This window comes from Hyalella azteca, unplaced genomic scaffold, assembly GCF_000764305.2.
Source record: "Hyalella azteca isolate HAZT.00-mixed unplaced genomic scaffold, Hazt_2.0.2 contig2483, whole genome shotgun sequence".
Taxonomy (NCBI): Eukaryota; Metazoa; Arthropoda; class Malacostraca; order Amphipoda; family Hyalellidae; genus Hyalella; species Hyalella azteca.
The window spans coordinates 591,449-617,996 of record NW_025932756.1 but is presented as its reverse complement, the minus strand read 5'-3'; the positions used below and the strand labels follow the sequence as shown (position 1 = coordinate 617,996).

At 36.9% G+C, this 26,548-nt stretch overlaps 2 protein-coding genes across 3 annotated transcripts in view; one reads left to right on the top strand and one right to left on the bottom strand.

The window, feature by feature from the left end:
• The window catches only part of LOC108671282, a 68,997-nt gene that overhangs the window by 19,041 nt on the left and 23,408 nt on the right, over positions 1–26,548 (bottom strand). The gene's annotated exons all lie outside the window — the stretch shown is intronic.
• LOC108671284 lies at positions 8,876–26,411 on the top strand. Of its 2 annotated transcripts, XM_018158788.2 has the most exons (5): positions 8,876–9,395; positions 15,993–16,304; positions 16,806–16,976; positions 17,274–17,381; positions 23,820–26,411. In XM_018158788.2, the coding sequence occupies exons 2-5, from the start codon at positions 16,100–16,102 to the stop codon at positions 24,779–24,781; spliced, it is 1,446 nt and encodes a 481-aa protein (XP_018014277.1). In that variant the 5' UTR covers positions 8,876–9,395; positions 15,993–16,099; the 3' UTR covers positions 24,782–26,411. The 2 variants fall into 2 exon arrangements, with proteins under 2 accessions (XP_018014277.1, XP_047741550.1); XM_047885594.1 differs by lacking the exons at positions 8,876–9,395; positions 15,993–16,304 and adding an exon at positions 16,373–16,567.

Genomic DNA, 26,548 nt, shown 5'->3' with positions numbered 1-26,548 from the left:
CATACGACGTCAGGCTTATTTTCCTGTGGGCTGATTGGTCTAATTCAATGGATGTGATCTGTCTGGTGGTGTGCGGCTGATAATGTTACTGTCAAGAAGTGTTGTAGGCTACGTTCTTCAGGGAAGGGATCATGATAGTCCATTCGATACAAGGCCCACGTTCGACCCACGGCTTAGATACGGACGGCTTGAAGTGTTGAAGGCTACGTACCGGAAGGCAGGAATCATGATGGTCCATTACATCCAGGGCAGTGGTGGTCTTCGGCAGGCGACCCACTTCACGCGACAAAATTTCTTCTCGCTTCGAATCACCGACATGTGGAACAGCCTCCCCAATGACATCGTTGGCGCTCCAAGCATGAACGCGTTCAAGAACAGACTAGATAAAGCTATGGAAAAATATATGTTCAGATATGAAATGCCTAGCACCATATCGAACCCGGTGGAAGTCTAGTAGCTACTTGAAACTATCGTCAGTCATGAAAAGATCCGGTCAAATGAAACGATATTAGATCTTCTGTGAACAAGGCACGAAAAGTAAAATAATCGGCGACAGGCCACATCAGGCCTATACTTCAGCGCCGAGATCAATATGTTATGTTATATTATGGTTGAACTTTATAAGGTTGACTTGACCCACGAGAAGTTCCGTCTTTCCATTCAGCTCTCTTGTTACGTCACGTAGATCGAGAAACGTAAACAAACCCGTCATTCGCACGACGGATTGGTTGACTGGTTTGATCGCATTTCGTTGATTGGTTAATGCCCGTGACGTCACTGAGATCAGTGACGTCACAGGCGAAAAACGCACTACATCCGCTAAAATGGGCTTCTGATGGGTCAACCCTATACTAGTTTGACCATGGTCTATACAGTCATGTCGGATCAAGGTTGAACTAATGTAAGGTTGACTCACGGCGATGACGATTTTTCGCCGTTCTGCGCAGTGCGCATCTCTAGAGTGCCGTCATTGTGGGCACAAAATGTAAATACCGTAGATCAACACATTGTTTCTATGTTATCTTTGAAGGCATTTAAAATATTGACCTCATCAAAATGGAAAAAATTATTTACTGCATGCAATTAACAGTTAAAACTTACCTCAGACCCCCCTTTAAAATATATTTTCAAATATTTTAAGTAAAACCTGTGTTACAACTCAGTTTGACGTCACGAGGTGACGTCACAGTCGGAATAACAAATGACATCCGCAAGGCGCAGCTGCACGTGGAAAAACCTTGCATTAGTTAAAATTTACCTCATTAAACTGTCCCAAAAAACTTATTTACTGCAACTAGTCTTATTTTAAGCAAAACAGGTGTTGAAAATCAGTTTGAATCACACTGTGACGTCACAACGACCAAGGTGACATCACGGTTGGAATAACAAATGACATCCGCAAGGCACAGCTGCGCGTGGGTCAACCTTGTATTAGCTAAACCATGATATGAGATAACGAACTAGCGAAATTCATTATTAGGGAAATACTCCATACAGTAGCACCTTACTGTGACATTTTTCCCGATTAATATTATTATTATTTCAGATACTCCTAGTCCAATTAGCCTATGTGAGTAACATGCTCCTAACAGTGCATATTACGATTATTATCAATTTCTTAACTGCTCTCAGCCCTGTCTGGGCATATTCTTTACTGGTACGTCGAGTCCTAAGTTTCTAACAATGGCGTTTTGCCAGTAACTATAATGAACTTAAAATTTTTAGGGAGGAAAAAAACAGTTACGACTTCGTTACTTTGTCGGCCGCTACGTATACTTATGCTGCTACGTTTACATTAGCGAGTATTGTTAGTCCGGCTCCTGTATGCTTGTTGAATCTGTATGATTTTATAAATATAATTCACACCCATTAAAGTGTTAGAATCACATGATTTTGTATTGTTTCATATCTTAATACGGAAGATAGCTTGATTTTTTCATACTCAAACCCAAAAGTGACTACAGCTATATGGCTTAAAGCAATCTGTCACATTTTTTTATAGATGTCTAAAAAATTAATGTAGTGTAATGGTTGTAAAAATTAAACTTATAAGTTTAAGGATGCAAAACCTTTTCTTACTAGTTCATGAAGATGAAAATGTTTTTTTAATGATAAGTGCCTCGACGTGTACGCCTGTCAGAGCGCTGCGCGTGGGAGACAAAGTAATAAGAGAACAAAAATAAAGTTAAAATAAAAAAATGCATTTCTTAAGAAAGGAGAAATGAAAGGTAGGTTTTACTATTATGTCTGACGTTCCAGACTGAGCATTGTAGGCAGCGTATACCGAGAAAGTTGTTTGGAAGCCGAAACAAACCTGATATATATATGTATGAAAACGTGATATTAAATGTATTAGATTCCGTCGTGCCGAATGATATTTTTTAATATAAATATGATGTTAATACATTTATGAATTACTCAACCCATGATATCCTTTCGGTCTCGAACTTCGGCAAGGAAGAAGAAATCCAAACCTGTTTTTAAATCTTTGCTGGAAATTAGAGACAGCGCAGCTTTTATTCGACAATACCACAAAGTTAACGCGCAGGTTTGCGGATAAAGAGGGAAGGGCTGGACCTTTTGCATACACGAGGCGCAGGCTCTTATCTTGTTTACAATCCAAGAGAGCCAAGGTGTCTGGAAGATTTTTATACGAACAATAAACTTGCTTATTCAGTGATAGAAGAGTCTATGTTTGTAAGTGAAAGAAAGTGCTTGGTCACGGCCATCAATAGTTGCATGCTTACTCGGATTGCAGCAAGGAACTTCCATCAAGCAGAACACCGACGTCCGAGTCTGGCAATCGACAATGGTCTCAGTATTCGTCGTCTGGACCTGATGGATCTTTGGCCTTATAAAGAACGCATTTGCCAAGCCAGTGAGAATGAATGGAATACCTGAACATGAGACCACCACCGAGCGGGACAGTTGCGTGGATTGTGGCCAGCGACATCACAGCTAGGCTTGGCCCCCTCCATTCATTTGGGCGATGCTGTTGCCGGCTGGATGATGCGTGCAACGAACGGCCCTGCTCATGCTCGTTCTTTATGGGAATAATTTATTTTGGCTTGTGCTCACAATTTATGGCTGATCTTTAGCACTCCAGGCAGTTTCTATCAAGCATCTCGTGGCGTGTTTATCTCGTCTCAAAGACCGTTACGTCAACCTGCGTGAATTCTTAATTCGATACTTGTGCTTTTGCGCTGAGTTTGCAATGAATACTTTGAAGAAATGTGCCATCTTCATAAAAATGTTATGGCCGAATTCGATAATTAGCGTCTAACATTTGGCTTCGAGAAATATTATGTGCTTGTCCCGGAGATTTTGGAGAAAATAGTTGTATGTTTTCATTAGAAAAACTAAGGAGTATTTTTGGAATGGATAAAAAATCTTGATGTGAATGAGCTTTCAGATAAATACCCAGTTTATTTCAAGGATAGGTTCTATAATGCATAAAATGCTGCGTAAATCGCAGATGAACTGAGGTTAACTGCTTAAAGCCATTTACTTATACGCACACAAATTGATTCATATCTTATTTTGAACCTTTGTACTTATTTTAATAGAGTCGTTTATAAATTCGAACTTTGCGACAAAGCATCATCATTCAACCATTTAACTTCATTGTTTGTGAGGAGTAAACTAAGAAATATGGGACCTTCATTGACCTGAGTGACCTCGATGTGGGTTTGAGTAATTTTTTGGGAAAAGTTTATTTGTGGAAGGAAAAAGATTGAGAACCATAAAGCTGAGAACCTGCTTGGCAAGCGCGTATTGACGTCAACGAATTTTGCCTCAAATTTAACCATTCCAATATTGAATGATTATTGCCTTGAATTTCAATGTACATTTTAAAATTATTAACCAATGATTAAAAATCTGACATATACTTTTTAGCGCATTTTCTCATTTATTAAAAAATGCACTATCGTGCTCGCCATGTCCGTCTGCTCGTCCGTGACTTCACGTTTTCGTCGACGAGAAAATGCGCTCTCTGTCACTCACTGCAGTGAGTACTGAGTTATAATTTCTTTTATGAAAAAAATGCACTATTGTGCTCGCCATGTCCGTCTGTCCGTCCGTGACTTCACGTTTTCGTCGACGAGAAAATGCGCTCTCTGTCACTCACTGCAGTGGGTACTGAGTTATTTTTTATAAATAGGCGCAATTGACGTTCGTCGCGCTCGAATTGGGTATTAAATACTATTTAGATAATTACCAGTAAGAGAAAAATTTTTACAACACATTATTATAGAACTAGTCATATATAAAACTTAAACATAGTTATTTTTATAACTTGCAAGCTGAAATCGTTATTTAAGGGTTAGTTCCATCCTTAACAGTTTCAAAACGTGTTTCAAATTTGAATAAGTGGTCCGGCATATGCATGATGCTATTTAACTTTGGACAAACTGTGCAACTCGGTAATCACATATTCAATGTCCCTCTAATTGACGAATCCATTTTATTCTAATAAATTCCCATTTTTTGTTAGAAATTTATTCCCTCGCTCATTATTTTTCTGTTGATCACTCCAATTTCAAAAGCGTAATCTGGCACAATTGTGCCTGGAGCCATCAACTCATAGATTTGACTTGCCATGAAGAACATCGACAACAAAACCCCGCATAGAGCGACAAAAAGAAGCCCTTCCCACTCAGCAAAGAAACTACGTTCGTTTACCATTCGGAGGCGCGTCGAACGTGGTGTTTTTGCAGCGACCTCATTGAATACAAATTGGTCGTATTTTCCACTATGGAGCTTGATAAACTGGATCGCAGATCTGTTTTTGAGTCAGTTTGTCTGGCTGCTGGTCGTTTGTCTGCTAATATGGCCCCTCTACCCAGCAATTTTAAAGAATGACATCACCCATATGAACGTCTCAAGAGCGCACCGTAGCTTCAGTCTTCTTGATATCGAGCTCTGGGAATATGATTTCTTCTAAGTTTGTTTCTTTTTCATGCTGAAACGTAAATGAATGATTGATTATAAAGGTTACGGTGTCCTACAAATTAGCATCTAAAGTGTGTCCTTTAATTTTTGGGAATACAAGTAAATGAAATTCAAGCATATAATCAAATAATAGCAAAATTATTTCAGTTATTTGACATCAATAATATGCGTTTAAAAATTTCTTTTTAAAGACAACACTTCTGAACAATCCAGTGTCTTGGATGTTACACATGTACAATGAATTCCTAATTTTATTTTCATATATTGAAAAGAAAAATTATTTTTAAAATATTTTTTAAGATATCAAAATTTTGTAAATTTTCAAAATTATTCATTCTGTCAATTGATTCATGCATTGTCTCTGACTTTGCAATTGTGCAAAATTCCAGATCAATTGGACAGGTCAGATTGGTCATATATGGATTATAAGATTTGTAGCAGACGAAATTATTTTTTAATTTTTTAATAATAAAGAAATGTTTTTTTTATATAATTATTTATTCTGTCTCCAACTTCTGTCTATTCTGTCTCATATAATTATTTATTCTGTCTCATGCATTGTCTCCAACTGTACGCAAGTTTGCCAAATTTCAGATCAATTGGGTCAGGTAGAAGTGTGTTAAATATCGATTATAAGATTTGTAGCAGACAGACAGACAAGAAGGAAAGTTGAAGAGAAGTCTTGCAAGCAAGTTACTTAGCTTAATACTATAATCTTAAACTGAACACAAACGATTTCTTCTAGTTAGCGCGATCAAACGATAGGAGACTTAAATATATTATGCCATGGAATAAATAAAAAATTACTGGGCATATTACTAAAGTCTTCAACTGAACACAAGCAATTTCTGCTTGTGAACACGATCAAACGATCGGAGACTTAAATATATTATACCTTCGAATATAAAAAAGTTACTGAGGTTATTACTATAATCTTAAACTGAACACAAGCGATATTTTCCAGTTAACGCGATCAAACGATAGGAGACTTAAATATATTATACCCTAGATTAAAAAAAAATTACTGGGCATAATACTATACTCTTGAACTGAACATAAGCAATTTCTGCTTGTGAACACGATCAAACGATAGGAGACTTAAATATATTATACCTTATAATATAAAAAAAGTCACTGAGCTTATTGCTATAATCTTAAACTGAACACAAACAATATCTTCTAATTAACGCGATCAAACTATAGGAGATTTAAATATATTACACCCTAGAATAAAAAACAATTACTGGGCATATTACTAAAGTCTTGAACTGAATACAAGCAATTTCTGCTTGTGAACACGATCAAACGATAGGAGACTTAAATATATTATAACTTAGAATTAAAAAAAAAGTTACTGGGCTTATTACTATAATATTAAACTGAACACAAGCGATATCTCCTAGTTAACGCGAACAAACGATAGGAGACTTAAATCTATTATACTCTAGAATAAATAATAAATTACCGGTCATATTACTATAGTCTTAAACTGAACACAAGCAATTTCTGCTTGTGAATACGATCAAACAATAGGAGACTTAAATATATTGTAGCCGCAGCTCATTAATTTAGCGATTATGTAGTGCGAAATGCCCATATGGCAACACCTGCTAGAGTATGCAATTTACGGACTGTATCTCCGCCGACCACTTTTACTCTGTCCGCGACCAGGGTCGCTTAACCTGTTCAGTGTTCTCTTAGTTCATAAGCTGTTTGTGTATTTTCTGGTGTATTTTTGAGATTCTTTTACATTTGTCATAACCGTGCTAAAGTTTGTATTTTCTGTATTCATTTTTCGTGTTTTTCAGATATATTCAATAATTGCAACTGTTAGTTCCTTCAATATTAAACGAAGAAACTGATTTAGTACAAAATTATTGAACCTCCTTTTAAGCCTAGAGCTCAGTACGCCAGGAGGTGTAAACTAGTGCTGAATCGTTCTAGGCGTAGCGTCCTTTGAGGAAGGCGTTACATATATTATACCTTAGAATATAAAATAATATGCGTTTAAAAATTACTTTTTAAAGACAACACTTCTAAACAATCCAGTGTCTTGGATGTTACACATGTACAATGAATTTCTAATTTTATTTTCAAATATTGGAAAAAAATTATTTATCAAAATTTTTTAAGATATCAATATTTTGTAAATTTTCAAAATTATTTGTTTTGTCAATTGATTCATGCATTGTCTCTGAACCTTTGCAATTGTGCAAAATTTCGGATCAATTGGACAGGTCAAATTGTGTCATATATGGACTATTAGATTTGTAGCAGACGAAATTATTTTTTATTTTTTTTAATAATGATTTTTTTTAATTTATAAAATTATTTATTCTGTAAATTGATTCATGCATTGTCTCCAACTTTACGCAAGTGTGCAAAATTTCAGATCGATTGGACAGGTAGAAGTGTGTTAAATATCGATTATAAGATTTGTAGCAGACAGACAGACAAACAAACAAGAAGCGAAGTTAAAGAGAAGTCTTGTAAAAAAGTAACGTCTAAAAGTCGTGGAGTGAGTTTTTTATCGTATATCTTTGAGAATCTTTGAAAAATCAAATGAAGAAACACGAGTTTTATTTAGATTACCATGGGTGATGATTTAGCTGAACATTTGATCGAAGATTCTATAGGTGTACTGCATGGGAGGAATGCGAAAATTCATGCTGCAAGTATAGAAACTAACCGTCATATACATATTTTAAATGCTAAAATCTCATTAGGTAAATCGCTTGATACAAGAAAAATTAATCCTGATGATAAATCCCATAGTAAAATGGGACTTGACGGCGAAGCAACAAGGTAAGTTGATGACAAATTATCGCTATCTACTCACAGACTAGAGATAATACGTGTAGTAATGTGGGAAATTCGAAAGTATTTCCTGAAGGAACTCAATAACTCAATCACGCATCAAAGATCGATTTGATTGACTCTTGTTCTACATCATAGCCACAATTTGTATGAATAATATTAGGAATATTTAGAACACGTTATACAAAATTAAGTGAATTTTATTCTCTGTAATAATAATTCTTGAACATGAGTCGCGTGAATAATAGCAACTCTTTCTCATTCGCCATTTGGAAGAAAAATCACACCCGTTTCAAAAATTTCACTATATGATAGCTGACATTTTTGATAGCGGATTTACAGATAAAAAACTCACGTAAGAAACGCGAAAAAATCTAATGCGCGATATGGTTATTACTTCTATATTCGTACTTTTTATCGCTGCCGCAAAGCAGTTGTGCAATGAATATCGTTTTCACTTCCATGGAAGCTTAGCAATTGAGACCAAGGTTTTTTTTCATAATCAGAAAAGGCGTTAGGGATGAGATTTCAGATGCTCTCAATAGATTTTAAGGAATTAAAAGTATAAAGTAGGTAAACCTACCGGTAATTCAAATTAAAAGATTTATTTCTTCTATTGTGATGTGAAATGATCATTTGGTGGGTGTTCCTTCATTGAATTATAAGAAGAGACTCGGGAAGTCGAGTTATAGAAGTTATTATTATTATTATTGATTATTTTCATTAATAATTCTATTATTTTTGCATTCAACAATCCACAGTCGAAATTATGCGTTGTAGTTGCGGAAACTTTCTAGCTTACGCGATTTTGCGGCGGTAAATGCAAAGATAAGGAAAACTATTTGTCGATTAATGATCCAATTACAATTATTTGCATTCTCATCTAGTATGCTGTTTTCCAGATAGGTTAAATACTTCATGCGCAATGTTGTAATGGATCCAATCCGCGTCAGAGTCACGTCACAGGCTATAATAATGTTTGAACTAATATTAATTATTTTATCTCGATGGTTGAATGTGCCCGCTAGAGATCTTAGAATATTTGTGTTCCGTGTGGCACTGCGGGTGTGGACTTGCAGTGGAGTTCAGTCAGCCTTGTGATGAGGCTCAGTTAGGAGGTGGTGGGGCGCGTAGCTCTTCTTTGGCGATCCAGAAGTGGGCTCACTTACACCTACCTTATCGGAGCAGGGTGTTCGAGATAAATAAATTTAACACTCTAGAAGAGTTCAAATAATGTGTCTAAGATTTCGAGGGAAATTAACGGTGCATTTTCCGAATCATTTAAATAACATTACTACTTTCAGCAAGTAAGGATACTGTGTCTTACTTACCACAATTTAATCCTTCTTCACATTTACCTGGTCTTGATTCTTTGACCAGAAGGGGAAGGTATCTAAAGGTCCTTTACAATTCGGACCTGTTTAGGAGAAGAATCCTTTTCTTTATTTAGTTTCAACAAGTCATGATATGATTAGCAAATCCGAAGCCACCATATAGTACTATTGCTATTTAGTCGAGATAGGATATTGCATTGGGACCGATGAACAGCCCATTTCTTCGTCAAAACTCGAGCAAGTTCTTCAACGCGTTGATGCTACGAGAATCCAAAAGTTCAAATCAGAAAGGTGGGTCGTATAAAATTTTGTACATTATCATATTATTGTTTCAAAATCGTTATCGTGAAAGACGAATGCACCTGTTATTCATATATTGAAAAAACTTAATTCCATTAACGAAACACTTGTAATTAACAGTTAAATACGAGTAAAACAGTTTTACAAAATAACCCATGCAGTTGTTCATTTGTGGTTTCGCTTATGCACCAACTAGTTGAAAAAATTCTTGTCGAAATCGCTCAGGTGGCTGGGTAGTTAGGAATCGGCAACATGCAAACATGTCGAAACTTACGTTATTATAATATTATTTTTAGACTTTATCTTGCGGGGAGAATTTGATTGCAAATTGCTAGTGATAAATTAAGTATTAATTGTTTGATTAACTTGCAGTACAAGGAAAACAGGACTGTTCCAGCGTAATAACTATGATGAATATCACTAATGTTAAATATGACTCGTCAAAACTAGACTTTAAGTTAAGTTCGCAGTTTTCTGAGTTATGCGTAGAACTTGAGTTGTTCGCATGTATCTCCGGCTTACAAAATAACTCAAGTTTTTGGAAATGATCTCAAATTAATATTAGTTTTTTGCTGCAATTCATCCAATTTAAACATTTTTATTCGAAATAAATTGTATCTAATTTGTTTGGGATTTGTGCGTCGTTTTTATATTATACGAATGATATACATATTTATATGATACGTTTTGTTGTGTTGGAGTAGATCCCAAATTGAGGCGACGCTTCCTGAGAATAATGTTCGTTTAATGAGCAGATCGTGCATGTTAGAATTATTCATTCATTGAATGGAACTTGTCTTTATCTCGCAGTATATATTGTAATATTATATATACTTACTATGACAGACGAAGTGGGACAAATAATGTTATAATCCTCTCAGATAGAGGACAAATAATCCGTGGAATTTAAAATAAGACTTGATCACCTTAAGCTTCCCAGGCTCAACAGTTCAATGCAAATCATTCCACAAATAGAACTGAGCCCGGAAATTATTCACGTTTGTTTGACTGTGACATGCATTCATTTTTACGTAGGTATCAACTACCATTATGTTTCTTCGAAATGGTGGTTAGGAGTGAAGCAGACTAAGCTCAAATGCGCCTGTTTTTAAGGGTACTTGTAGAGGGATTAGACATAAGAATTACAAGAATTTGAATAAACATTATTAAGCGAGACCATACTACCTTATTAAAGTAGGACAAGTGAGATATACGTTTTAAAGAGCTGGGATATATCTTGGGGAAAGGGGGGTGTCATTCATCGCACTTAGCTCGCAAAACGACAGGAACATTCACTCGTGCTCCTTCATCATTCCGCAATATTCTAGAAACGCTCTTGTGCTTGCCGTAATTGCTTCTCGGCTTTAATTGGTAAATTCATGCACGTTATTCATATTGAAAAATTCGTATGCTTTCCGTGATCTGCTCTCTAATTATTGTTAACATTTAACCGCGCAGAGACACAAGCGTCTTCCCGAGACGCGGGGCGTAGCCACCTGTCGGTCTATGGCGAACAGTCCTTTCCTCCCTGCCTCTCAATTATTGTAGGTTTGCCCGTGTCATTAGCAAGGATGAATGTTCCAAAAGTACTGGCATTGGAGGCATCTGAGAATCAAGGCCTGGAAACTCAGAGCAACACATGTTGGTTCGGTAGTGTAGCTGCCTTGAACAGGACACCGCGATGCTCCGACCGATGTAGTCCGATCAAAAAGTGCCGGCATTGAAGACATTTCAGGGTCGGGAACTAAAGCGAGATTGAGCACGCGAACAAATTTTTACTGGATTAGTATATTGTTCTTCGTGTTTGATTCAATGCTGATAAGGACATCATGTAATAATTTATGATTTACAGGAAAATGTAAATACTCGCACGTCAATATTTTTGGTTCCCAGAGTAAAATCAAGGACTTTAATTAAGTAACTGTTAAATCAACAGTCGGATTTTATTTTTAAGTACAACTAGCAACTTGTTTTAATAATAGTCCTTTGTCATCTTGATTTGTTTGTTATTTGTTTATACTATTTCTAAATGAAAGACTTGAAGACTCTTGATTTAAGCGTCCAATCGTCGTGTTGTTTTCCGTGAAATCTTATCCCGTCTTAAAGTTTATGTATACATATATATATTTTTTCTCTGTATCTTGACACACAAATGATGAATGAGCGTTATCAGTTGCTTCAAGCTCGTTCTCCTGTTCTCACTACGTAGGAAATAACATCGTGAACTTCATTTGATGTTTTTCTTACCTTACTAATGTTTAGTACAGATTTACTGGCGTCGCTTTTGGTGACATCTCACTTTTTCGATGAGAGCAAATTTCCCACTTATTTCTAATAATTTTTCTCTGTCATAATTTTAAAACACTGATTTTGGTTATGAATAGGCGAATTTTTGACACTAGATCTCCAAGAATTTCATAGACGTATCTTGTGAAACAATAGTTTCTGCAGATATAACATGGGAAATGTTTGCTATCTACTATGAATTTTGACATAAGAAAAATAAAATATAAGCAAATTGAATTCCAAGTAATTTCACGCCCAAATAATTATGAACGACTACCAAGTTGCAGCACTAAGTCAACTCACCGAAATATTTAACCACTAAGACAAGTATGAACTGCAAGTGACAAACTATAATTTACAGGTAAATTTTGGGCGGACGACTGAAGGTCTGAACTGAAGAACCACGTGACGCGTACATGTGAAATTTTGATATCAGAAACGCTTAATCATTCTATTCGTGATTGAAATATCTTTGTCCCATGGCTACCGCTAACTTAAAAATAACGCAACAAGACAATGTTATGGTTATAAAACTCAAGAATAATACAACATTTTCAATGAAATTCTATAGTTTGCTGTCGAAAGATGGCATCCCACTTGATATCGAAATGCGCGAAAGTTCTTGTAAGATGAATTTGACTGCAGAATTGCAATTCCTTTCAACACTAGCAGGAAGCGTATGTAAGGCGATGATAAGGCACGTCATGTGTGTGTATCAGTTATATGCCCGGAGATGACAGATATCTCTTGATAAGCTTAGCGGCGGTAGTAAAAAAGCAGCTGCAGACAAGTGTCACTCCATCATCTTCAGGGACGATCGAGACGAAGCATTCAGTGTTCTTGCTAGACATTTTATTTCCTATTACGCTCATACTAGGAGTTTAGACGATGTTGTAAGACAATCTTTTAGGTTTTATACGACAAATCGATGTCAATTTGAATGATGTTTTTTAATTATGGATTATTTTCAGAACAGAAAATAAAATTAGAATATTACACAGACACTAATCAGTTGAAGGTCCACGTTAGGTTTTTTCTCATTCATCTCATCATGCTAGCAATCTTTATAATTAATAATTTCACAGTAACTTAGATAATTTGATTTGACTTCAGAGCAGCGTATAATAATTCGTACGTACTAGAGAATGAGTTAAATGAAATTTGCTTGACGTCCGCAAATTTTTTCCGATTTGACGGCAGATTTCATTCAAGAATATTTTACGACATTTGTATTCCGTTGTGTTGGAATGGACGATTTAGACGACCTGCCCACTTTTGTTGTCGGTTATTTTAATTAGAAATTGACTGCGTCTCAAAGCCAGGCTATATTTCTAAGATAACTGCCCCATTTCTTAAAATTTTATATACCACCGATTTCAGTCATAAGAAAAAAATGAAATTAATTCTTGCGATCGAATATCATATTCACCCTCATTCTCAATGATTTCCAATAATGTTTCCGCTGGTAAACTCTGAAGGGAATTTTCATTGTCACCTCTCGAGCGTTGGATGTTTTCCTTGTGATAATAATTAGAATTACTACGAGGATAAGGCTTGCGTGTTCCTCCAATATTTTGCTGTAAATTTTTTGTCCTGTCTTGGTTCGCGTGATCGACTATCTCGCCTGCCATCACTCGTTCCTGTTCATAATTTGAGAGCACGCGTTGTTTGACGTCATGACTTGGACAACTCTTCGAGCTTACGCCTCTCCCAGCAGAAAATTATACGCATATCATTGACGGCCTGCGAAAATTACTGGCATTTATTTTGCGACTGATACTTTCCTAGTAAAAAGTCGCAGAAAATGATTAGCGACCTGCAATCGGGCTGCCACAAGTCTACAAGAATTATAGGCGCGTCTATAGTTCGTCAAGGTGTCACCGCGGTATACAGTATATTACACTCTCTTCAAATTTAGATTTGTTCTTAGTGCATATATTCAACCATCAAATGAAATCAAATTCGTATCAGGCTTTACATATTTCAATTGTAGTCCCGAAAATTTTTCTTGAATCATATTTGTTATCTACAGTGGGTACAATTAAAAGAACTTTATGATAAAGCATAAATTTATGATGGTTTTCCGACAAGCACCAATTCAAGTTTAAGCAGTAACTAAACATTGTGATAGCAGTGGGATTCAAATTTAGTTTTCATCAAATAAATGTATTACAACTTTTAGAGGAAGCCTAAAAACATTTTTTTTAATTTTATCAACCTAGACAACGTGAAACGAAGTGCATTATTTGTAATAAATTTGAATTTGGTATTTTAAATGAGTAGCACTAATAATTCATGTACTTAATAATAATACATTTTGTATATATATTTTTTATTTTAAGTGAAACGGTCAATACTTTATCGTCAGTTGAATTTTTTTTTCTCTTTAGCAATTTAGGTTCAGGCTATTGAATGGTCGTCACTCAGCATGTACCTGGAAATAACTTCCAATTTGACAAGGCCCGTCTCAAATGAACGCGATTTTTAATGAGAACTTTTAACATTCTCTATTTGATCTGATTGTTCACTACACGCAAGGATCTATATGAGTGGCTAGATAGAACGACTAGGCCGGTTGAGACTCATCACAATTATTTTTATACGCACGCAACTTTCAATAAAACTTCGAATCTGATTGTGTCGAAAATAAAATGAAAAATAAGTCTTGATGAATCTCATTAGAGCATTGACAATGTAGCATTAATATTGCAGCATTAACACATTATTAACTAGCTTGGTTTCAGCCAGCGTGCTGAAGCGTTCCCAATGAGAGTCGGTATTGAATGAAGGGGACCATGAAGTCAACATTTGTTCCCTGTTGACAGCCTTCAGACTCCCTAGTACTTGCACAAAACCTCATGAAGATGGCTGCTTTCGAGTGAAAAGTCAGCATTAAATGCATAAATCATTTCATACGAACAAATATAAGAAGAAAGTTAAGCATTGAGCATAACATAGAGTAAAATTAAACTAAATTATATAAAGCTAACGTTACCTACAGTTGATATTAAACAGGGTTGGGTTTTTTATCAGGCTTGGGTTCTTTAAAATACATCTACCATAATCATAGGCAGTTTCTCTGAAAGGAATATTGTTTGAGCTGTGAAATTTGAAAATTGCCAAAATAGTCCAGGGATTGCCACACAAGTGGAGCCAATATAGATACTTCTATACCGTCGATGCCGATGACGTCGCCACAGCATTTAAATTGCCGGCCTTCAATAGAAACGATCTATATTGTAAACAAAACTGAACCATGTCTTTCCAGAGCGACAGAAGAAGCTTTTTAGTTATTTTGTGGCAATCGGTCCCAACAAATCGTAGTTCTGACGAGTATTAAAAGTTTTTTTGATGACGAGCGGTGACGTGTGTGCAATTTTTGCTGAGTTGCGACTTATGGGTCATTGAGTAGGCAGGGGTTTCTCCGAATTAATCAATGCAACACAAAATTATGGACGTATCAGGCCGCGTCCAAAATCATGGACGTTTCTTACGATAGGCCGCGGGTGAGTCGAGAAAATGCCGGGCGGAGTACAAGTTAGGCAAAGAATTTCGACCGTCGTGCTGGCGAGCCGCGACAATTACATTTTTGAGCGGCTTTTTGATACAAATTAAGAACGAAATGTCAATGTAGATTTTCAATTAACTTCATATTTTAGGCCATTAAACCTATTTGTGCAACTTCAACGATGAAACAAAGTGTATTAAATGTAATAAATCAAGGGGACAATGAATGAAACGGCACAGCCGGGTGAGATTTTCAGAATTATTATGCAAATCCACGACATATTCATATGCATTCTAAACGATTTCCTAATAAATAAATGAGATATTTTCCAGCTAGAACGTTAGTTAAAAGAATGCAGTTGACGAGTTGTTCCTGGTATGGAGGAACAATAATGAAATGGATTAACTCACAATAGAGAGAACGAGCGCTCGAACGTTGACAATAGACATAAGGTCCACTAATCTATATATGAAACAGAAAATAAGTTACTTCAATGAAATAAAAATCACATAACTTTCTCGCAATCAAAACGTTACTTGAGTTCTCGACACTTGAATTACTTAAATTTTTCTACTTCGGTACTTAGCATTAAGTGGCTCAACTCGGTTCGTTGAATTTACAGTATATGTACATGCACGAGAAAAGCCCAGCCAGTTTCCATCAGACGTGGCTCGTAAAACGATATGAATGTTACATGCTCCTTATACCTTACGCCCAATGATCTTAATCCAGAATAAATTAACTCTAAATTGAGCTTAAATTTTCATAATTTTTTTCTTTTTAACGGATCCCAGAGTAAACAACAATGCAGACACCCATTGAAGATGCAACCTTGGCCATTCATAAAGGTGATCGTGACAAGTGTCATCTGGTGACGACGGTCTACTGAGATCATCCCAAGATGAGGGAAACTCGATGTGTTGCAATGGTTGTCTCACAGCTTCTTCTACTCAACCATCTCCTCATGGGCTTAGCTCACAATAATTACCCAATAGATTCCCTTCATCCAAACGCTATCGATGGCATCTACTACTCCAAGCATGGAGTCACGAAGCCCTTCAAATCCCCCGTTAGCTATGAGCTCGTTGGAGCAGAAGAATCAAACGGTGAGTATAACCACTTAACTTCCAAGAATGCCCTTAAAAGGGTACTTAGAAGAATGTTACAATGGAAACAGTACACAAAAATTCAGATACTAAAATTTTCAACATCACAAGGATTGCAACAGCAAGTTAATCTATTTGAGGTTTTGTTCACGTATTCTGAATGGATCAGATTCAGTTTAACTTGCTAACATAATATTGTCTCGAGTTGCCGCTTATGGATAGACGAACATTGCGACACTTGAGGCATCTGCGCTTTCAAGAAGGTATTATAATATTATATATTATAAATATTTGTTTGACTGACTCGGCAAATTTACAAGGCTTGTGTCATATGTATATAGTTTGCCCGAGGTAATTTGCCAATATCGTATAGTTTAGCATACTGTTTAAGAGCTGCTTTATCAATTCAGTGTCATGATATTTTAAGTGTCATGATATTGTACCTAGTAATGAAATGTTTGATAAATAAATTAATTTCTCGGTTCAAATGTATTGCGGTAGGCTGCAGCGCGGGGTGTAGCGCGTGCTCGGCAGTGAACGGCTGCCTGTCGTGTCGCGCGCCATACTTCCTCTCCCTGCGACGGGAAGGCGCGCGACAGCTCGCCTCCTGCCACAAGTCCTGCCCCGCTGGCTTCTACAAAACTCGACTCGACAACTACCGAGTGTGTGCCCGTGAGTTGAATTGCGTTTTGTTTATGGTACGGAAACTTTAAATGACTGAGAATTTTGATCCGATTTGTTAGCATAGTTTTTTTAACGAAACCCATTATTGAATTTTTCCAAAGACCATATTATTTTTAGACACTTATTTGAGCTTATTGTAGAAAGCTCTCTAGAAAATTTACGAGACATAGTTTACATTATTCGTATTTTATAATTTTTTTAGAAATTTCCTGATAACTGATAACTTTTTCGAATTTCTCTGGGAAACTTTTTTAGTACTATAACTATTTCCAAGTTGTGTTTTAGGCTGTTTTATGCCGGGCTGCCGGGTCTGTCGGCGGGCGGACCGATGTAGCGTCTGTGAAGAGAGCTTCCGTAAAGACCTCAAGTCAGGGCTCTGCGTGCAGCCTTCAGGTGAGATGCTCAATAATTGTCTCCTAGAACACGTCGAACAATTATTCTCTAAGAGTTACGCGTTGAAATTACTTACGGGGCAACAGAACAATTACGACCACTTCAATTTTACTTTTATCTTCACTTTACTTATATGTAAAATTCTATCTCTATAAAGATCTATAAAATATAATCTATTATATAAAATCTCTTTTTCTATAAAATATAATCTCTATAATATTCTATCTCTATACTGCTTTTCTGTACTTGGTAAAAATGAATCAATCGAGGCTAAATGGAAATGATAGACGTTCCGGGATGGTAGAACTAAACCACGCGTTCATCTGAACCTAAATCTTCGTGGGCGCTAAGCTCTCCGAGTTGACGATCCAATTTACTCGCGCGATCTCAAGATAAAGATTAGAAAAAATCTTGCCTTATATTTTATCTCCGTTTTTTTTTGTGAGAGAATCTGATGTGATGTTGGCATAAACTGGCTCAAGGTGGTAAATGGTACATGTTTTGGAGACATTTTTTCGCATAGAAATGATTAATTTTTCAATTATCGATTACATGCTTGAAGTGACCGTTTAATGGCTTAAGATTATTGCATTGTACTAAATCACGAGATTTTTTGATTGGCTGAAGAAAATATTAATGTTTGACATGGATTACAGACTAAAAATCTATAATAATAGTCACAATAAGATATTTTCTAGGCATGATTTATGGCATCTAAATTAACTTATTCTTAATTATTTACTGTATAAAAATTTGAATTTCAAAGTAATTCCTGAGCGCACTCATAATTTCAAATTTAGTCCAATAACGATGTTTCTATCTTATTTATTTGTTTTAATGATCAAATTCATCGACACTATGAAAAGTGTCTACTTATGTCGTGCACCTAATGATGCGTATCTAAAATACGGTCTAGGGGGCGAAACCCTATGTATTTAAGGTACTGCAGGGTGCGCTCACTTGGGCGTGACCTCACGTACTGCATCACATTGCAGTTATTACAACACACCGACGTTATAGTTAGCGTTATAAACTCAGAATTTCTATTCCTACCGTTTATGATACTCTATTGACATTAACAGAACATGACTAATTAGTTTACGCGTCCAGTGACGAAATAAGTTGTCAACAACTGGCGAAATAAGATCGCAAAGTTGGTACCTAAAGCCATCTTTCGCTCGCATGTGAAAGAAATTATGTCCATTGTCTTGTGAAAACAACAATTAGAAAGTTTAAAGGGTCCACACACGGAATAATCGATCAGCTTTTACGGCATCTACTACAGACTACACAACTCGCGCCGCCCTGCAGGTGACGTACGGTAACTGCACTAATTCATCTCATGGAGCCAGGTTTTGCACATTCCGATATTTACACACGCATATTTAAGACTTCGTGCTCCTTGGTGTAACCATTAATTTATTTGTCGGGGTTCACGTAGCGTTGTCTGCAGCCATGTATCGCAGACAGGGCAGAGCCTGTACGGTAGTAAATGTCTTCAAATGGATGTCGACGCGGCCCGATAGACTGATGTCAACAAAGCCTTAAGTCTTCTTTCTACAGCACACGTGGGATTTTGTATGGGATTCTGTCCTAGCACGGCGGCCTCTTCTGTCGACTAAAGGCTCATTAATATTCAATGAGCTCTGCTAGGAACACCTTGCGACCGCCGTCATAGATCTCGAAGAATCCTCATCGCCATACCGTGCAGTGGTACAACTCGAGGAACTTTACTTCCATCTGGGATCATTGTTCTCGTGGCTGGCAACATAAACTCTCAACGAGTGGCGTTCAGGTAACTAAGATCAATTCACTGCCACTGAAATTATTGACCTTCATGCATGTGTCATTAGAGGCTGCAGTACCATGTCGTGGCTCGGCAATAGCGACTTAGCGAGCAGCACCATGCCGTGGCGCAGCAATATCTGATCCAAGACGCAAGCAATCATGGCGTAGGTGGCCTCACCAGAAACAAGATGGAGCGACATGATCGGCAATTGGACTGGACCCCTCGATGCGATTCGGAACCCGTCATTAAACGATCGCACGCTACCATCAGACCAGCTTAATATACGTCAAGGACGTGTGGGCTGTGACTCATCTTTGTGAACGAATCCTCTTGAATTATTCCCATTCTCAATTGGTTTTACTTCACGTGACTTAAAATTCATTCAGTATCAAGAACGTCAATCAATGATACATTTTAATTTTTTATATTTTCGTGATACACTGACAGTTTCCTTCGTCCCTCCAATGTACACGATGATACTCGTTGAAGTTTTTTTTTCACGCTCAGTAATTTTTTTGCGCTTCGTTGGGCTGAGCACGATTGCCAGAATAAAGCTTGATATTATTTTGGCATGTTCATCAAATCAAAAGTAGTAATGATTTAATTCGATTACAAGGCTTTATTATTTCCCGTACTTTTTTAATAATTCCCTTAAAATACTTTATTTTTAAGCATACCTACGTTTCTTGCACCTTGTATTTCGAAGCCAACTGAAACACGATTAGGAATTATTTTTACAACACGTCTCTTTAACTTCACTTCTTGTTTGTCTGTCTGTCTGTCTGCTACAAATCTTTTAATCGAAATTTAACACACTTCTACTTATCCTATCGATCTGAAATTTTGCACACTTGCGTAAAGTTGGAGACAATTAAATGCATGAGTCAAAAGACAAAATAAATAATTTTAAAAATAACTTTTTTTCCAATATTAAAAAAAACGAAAAAATAATTTCGTCAGCTACATATCTTATAATTGATATTTGACACACTTTTACCTGTCCAATTGATCTGAAATTTTGCACACTTGTGTGAAGTATAGGAGGCAATGCATGAATCAATTGACAGAATAATATTGAAAAAATTACATATAAATTGAAATGAATTGAAATGAAATAATTGAAAAATTAATTCTTTAATATTCTAAAATAAAATTGTAAATTCATTGTACATCTGTAACATTGGAAACACTGGATTCTTTAGAGTTGTTGTCTTTAAAAAGTAATTTTTAAACGTATTTTTTTATTATTTATTTTAAGCTTTTGTTGGCTTCAACTGAAAGAAGAACCCAGCCATAAATTAACCAACTTACGTTGAGTTTTTTATCGTTTCGACGAGAGAAGCAAGATACGCAGACATCAACTGAGCATCATAAATGGCTGGTGACACTGGGCTGATTATTGTGACACATAAAGCCATGTAGCCAACCTTGTATCAGGACTACAACATCATCATGTGGCACCATAGATCATCATGATTGATGATCGCGCAAACGCTTCTATAACATCTCTTTCAGAACCTTTACCTCCGTGTGAGCAAATAGACGTTTATCATTTCTACTGTATTTTTTAAAATCGTTATACGTGTCTCAACGTTTCATATAATACATTTAACATTTATTTTTGTCATTTTCTGTTCCATTTCTCTCAAAAATTATTTTTTCTGAGGAAAAATGTTAGAAAGTTTGTTTAGATAATGCAGCTTTTTCGTCAGAATTGATTAATTTTTGGAATCTTAATCTCGTTCATCAAAATAATGAAATTCCCTCTTAAAAATGTCATATTGACAATTCATGTTATCCATAATTATCCACTGTTTTCAATTTTTATTCTATAAGATTATTGTTAACTCCTGAGTTTAAACTGGTGATAACTTTTTGCCTGTTCTGATTCATTTATTAATAATTAAAAACCATGAAATGCAACAAAAGGTCGCAAAGGGTAATGATTCAATATTTTCACTAATAAGGCTCTTTTTCATTGTACAAAAAATTATGGCAGAATCATGGCTGTTTCATGGAATGCCATAAAGCGCTGATAATATGACAGTATTATCATAAGAATCAACGACACGTGGTGGTCACCGTACGTCCTCCAGCAGGTCGTGTGTAAGTCGATAACAACGGCTATTGAAAATCGCGGAACATGAATTTCTTGTTATCAGATTTAAATGAATGTTTGCCAGCCTAAAGTGCTAACAAGCTCAATTTAATTGGAGCTTCTTTGCATGTTTTCCAGTTGAACTTCAAGTATACGTTCAATTTTATTGATCTGCTGTGCAATAATGGTTCTCGCACATGTCGACCATGCGTCTGTCAAGACCATGATTCTAACTTGAGAGTTAGTTTGATACTAACTTGACGGATCTTAAGTGGCAGACTGGCCATGGGCATGGGATTTACTAGACTAAAGGAAGTGAGAGTGTTTATGTGTTGGTAGGAGGAACGCTTCACAAGAGCCAAACTCGACACTGATCGTTCATGGATCTAGAACAAGTCCAGCTGATGCCAGGGTGAGTCATGGTGTCAAAATGTTCGTGGGGCACTAAGGCGGCGAAGCTCACTGATTCGGACCCTACTATGAAGCATTCAGTTGTGATTTTACAGTTAAAAATTCAATTAATTGATTGAACATTAACGATGCATTAAGAATTTTATTATTTAAAAATTGCATGCTTCATACAGAACCATTTAAACCTAATGAAAAAGTACCTTGGCAGGAATGACCATCTAAAATCGAAAGCAAGAACGCTCAGGCACAGGCGCGCATCGTTCGCCTTGAAATCAATCATTTACGATTTCTACGGCGCCTACGATTTGTAACCGAGTTCTGTAAATAGAGACACGCCTTATTTATGTGGCTTGATTTTGCTCTATACTCATAGGCGGGCCGTGAAATTAATGTGCTCTGACTATGAAAATAATCGACATTGTGATGCCAAATTTACTGTGCCGTCGAGTTCGATCGCCCACTGCATCAATCCCTCAAAGTGGACCTGTCAGCTGGCTGTTTATTTTCCATGTCTCGTTGGCATTTGTTACTAAATATTTTCTTAGCTTCAAGTGCACGGCTAAATTATTACCTTCATCTGTATTCCGTTACAGATACCAAACTAACAATAGCATCTGATTCTTTGATAATTGATTTTGTGGCGTATTCTTTGCAAAAAGTGGTGTACGAGTTACATTTTTCTAGTCCTGACTCAGCCACTTAGTCTGGCGCAACCAGTCTAACTACATTCACTGGTTGAGGCAGACATCTATGAATTAAAGTCTCGCACGGTTTATTGATACTGCGGCTAGCGATGTTATTTACTCCTCACCGGTTTTATTTACGCATGAGTAATGGAGGTAAATCGACTCGCCCTACGACGGACGCCCTTTGCGCTGCAGACCTGTCCGTTTCTAAAGAATTGTTAATGTGTTTGGGAGAATTTATCTTTAATTGCCTTGCTAATTTATTCTGTGCTGCACTTTTGTTCATTATTATAAATTTTAATAAGCCCTCGAACAATGCGCGAGCACTCGAAGCCCGGAATCTTTACGACCGGCTGGCTACAGAGTTTTTCTGACACGGGAGGCGCTTTCTTTGATAAGCGGTGCGTGGGAGCTCTACTCTGACGGATTTTTTCTTTTGTAGCGTGCAATCAAATGCGCTCGATATTTCCTAAATTATCCGAGTCAACTAATTAATATCATCAAAATATATAAGCCTTCAATTCAGTTGCAAGTTTGCTATCAATGCGAATTTATATTACATATTTTTTTAATTAAAAGCTCTTAAACAAGAGCCACTCGAGCGTAGTTTCACTCTAGGACAAACCCCAGAGTGTGAGCCGCAATCTTTACTTGGAGCTCCAGCGGTGCACCAGGCGGGCACAATTTGCACATCGCTGGACAGGGCAGTAAAGTCTCCCATTAGCGAGGCGTTACGGCGCAAATGTCGCGCTTTATCAGTCGAGATGCAGGAACTTCAGAAATAAGTCGCGGGCTCTCGATAATTACTAAGGCGGAAGGATGGCATTGCTGGTGCAGGGACTACAATTGACGCTGGCTGGAGCCGAGAACGATGTGCACATCGCTAGCGAGCTATTGTAGTTCTCCCGCGTAGGCGGAATGACGATATTAAATCACGAAAATATCGGTGCCACTAATCACGCAGTTTTTAGTTCAACGGCATAAAAGATTTAATTGTATAATTATTTAGTCGAACGTAGGAACTCAGGATAGAGTGATTTCTCACTTGTGATGTGAAAATTTCAGCTCTACTATTTATGTTCATTCATGCTTTTAATTCTCAGAATTGTTTTTCAAATTCATAGTACTGTAACAAGTGCTCTGCCACCTTTTTTAAGTTAATAGGAAGCAAAATCGGTGCAAGACGTATATTCCTGACAGACACTGTTATGTATCTGTCAAGGACTACTACACACAGGACATGCATAGCCTATGTCCAGCCTCTGCTAGCAGAGGCGATCGCCTACACTATGAAAATGCTGTTGTTTTAGTGGTCCACTAAAACAACAGCATTTTCATAGTGTAGGCGATCGCCTCTGCTAGCAGAGGCTGGACATAGGCTATGCATGTCCTGTGTGTAGTAGTCCTTGGTATCTGTGTATACTTCCCGCTTTCCACCTTCTTATTTTTTTCAGATGAAACATCTGTGTCGGCGAGCTCAATGCCAAGTACTGATCTCAGAATGCACCAATCTTCAGGTTTCTCTTTGAACAGTTCATCATTTCGGAAACTCCGTTTGCGACGCCGTAAGAAAGGAAGGAAAAATTCTAATGCCAGACGCCGACGACTTCGAGGACGGGGAAACAGGCGACTGAACAATCGAAGACGCAAGCAAATGAAGCTTAGGAAACTAAGAAAGCTTGACCCGGCCGAAAATGAAGTCCTGGTTGATACAAATCTCAATCTACCACTCTCATTGAAGGGGTCAACTAGCCTGAATCACGAGAAAGTTACTCTTAGTAAAAGAAAGAATGTCTACCGTGGTGTAAACACAGCAAAATGGAAGAGACTTGAAAGAATTCGCTCAAGAAATGAGCTTGACTATTATGGCAATGGATTAGACGATCCTTTGTCTATCTCCCCTCTCCAAGATAGTCGAAGAAAAATTCTCAAGTGGAGCAAGAATCCCCCTCAAGTTTCTCTGGCAAGACCGAGTCGGCACATCAAAGTTGGATTTAGAAACGCAATTAATTTGCCCAAAGATGGCCGACATGTTATTGATAATTCGAACCAAACGATCCATGAAAAGGAAGTAAGTCTAGATTCCAGACAGCTTGGAAACCCAATTCGTCTCGATATCGAAGGTACGAGCAAGACCAATCAAGTAGTTCTCAAAAGCCGTAAACGTGCTACTGGTTTCAACAGCCGATCTCACCGAAGAAATCAATTTCAGAGTTTCCAAAATTTCTCAATGAATAACTCCACTCAAAATGAGGGTGGCGTTCGGGTAAACAGGACTAAATGCAGAGCATCAGGTAGGAATTGTGAGTTGCAATCCAGTAGTTCAGCTCGCATAGGAAGGCGTCGAATGAAAGCACGGAGGCGAGCTCGTCGCAAAATTAGGGCTCAGGGTGAGATATTAGAATTAAGTAATTAGAATTACCATCATTAAAAAACTTAACTTGAATTAAAATCAAATTTTTTCATCTTTTTCAACAGAAACTTTGAACGTTATACAAATTGATGAAGTAAATTGAACATACGTCCTTCGAGATTAGACTGGCATGGTGTAAAATTAAATTATATTATAGATATCGAACTTCCATGCAAAAGACTGTATTGTAAAATAATTTTCAATTTGTGTTTATAGTTTTTAAAAGTTATTTCTCAATTGTGTATAGTTTTATTGTGTTAGATTTACAGCAGTTTTTTTTAACCGTGATCAGAACGAACATGTTGAGTTGCTTTTAAATTTACCGTCGAAATAGACAAATGGCTTCATTCAGTTACGTAAATGGTACTCTTTTTTTAACGTTAAGGATAAATATCTTAAAATAGTTATATCTAAAATCAAATTTAAGTATCCGAAATGTTGTAACTTTAAATATAGGTTTATATTCTCTAGCATTGGACTGACAAAGTTATTGTTTCGAATGAAGTGTGAGAAAAGCTCCATTGCTCTCCGGACCACTTTCCTTTATATAACGACATGTGAACTAACTAACCTGCTTTGTATTTAAATAGCTTCATCGAATATCGAACTGCCTGAAAGAATTCTACCGTCGCTGAGCTAGAGAATAATGAACATCGTCTGATAGTCGGGCATATCGTTCACTCAAGTCAATGATAGAGTGACTAACTGTATCTTATACAGAAAGTGATATACTTTCAATGGGTCTCCCTCACTCACTTTTGTCACGCGACTGATTTTAATGAGTTACATCTGAATCATTTTGAGATTAATCGATAGAATAAAATGAGTCTTGGAGCATATGTGAGTCAGGAACACGCAAAGTGCATTGTCTTTCAAAAAAGTCCGATTGAGTCATTCAGACTCCAGTACACATAAATCCAGGGTGCACGGAACTCACGCATAACCCAAATCCGTCCGATTAAAACGCACGTTATTTCGAGGAACGAGAGCTGAAAAATCCCAAAATTTAAAATCATAGTTTTTTGGCATCTTAAGGCTGCCGCGGCTACTCGCAAATACCTCACAATATCTGTGATCAGGTTGGAGTGAATTTAGTGACCGAATAGAAGTTATAAACTATGATGATTTATAATATGGTTTTCCATAATATAGGTGAATTACTTGTGATCGTCGATAATCGCGCAAATGTTCGTACAGGCTCATAAACGCAGCAAACAGAATTCCCCGAAATAATTTTTTTATATTGCTAAATGAGTTACATACTTATAGAAGTTATAGTTTATTTAGAACGAGTCGCAATTCATCTCGACGACGCCCGTCCTTACGCATCTCTACTTACCTACCATTAAATAAAAATAAAGTGCCTTCAACGCAGCTTGGATGGCGAATAATATTTTGTTTTGGTGTTCAACTGTGATGGCATCGCCTTCTTAACTAATCGCTTCCTCGTGCATAGTACGAGTGAGGTCCTGGGAAATGAGTTTGAAAGCGCACAAGTTCTTTTATTTAGAGGATAGAGTTGAAAATCAGAGTTTAAAGGGATAATTTCATTTGATCATTTCAGAGGTTAATTTGTTTTTTTTTTCACGCTCCAAGCCAAAAGTAGGCGTTAAATATACTGAATCTCCATTTATGTTTTCTTATAATCCCACCCCTGCCAAAAAAATAGTTAAAAAATTCGAATGGATTGTTGATAACTTTCTGACTACTTGAGGTTAGGTCGCGAAGTGGGGTTCTAACAAAGTTCTAAGTGATTTTACTTCACGAAAC

Coding starts and splice junctions, on each gene's coding strand:
- LOC108671284 (XM_018158788.2), top strand. CDS start 16,100: ATGAGGGAAACTCGATGTGTTGCAATGGTTGTCTCACAGCTTCTTCTA. Junction 16,305..16,805: donor TGGAGCAGAAGAATCAAACG/GTGAGTATAACC, acceptor GTATTGCGGTAG/GCTGCAGCGCGGGGTGTAGC. Junction 16,977..17,273: donor CAACTACCGAGTGTGTGCCC/GTGAGTTGAATT, acceptor GTTGTGTTTTAG/GCTGTTTTATGCCGGGCTGC.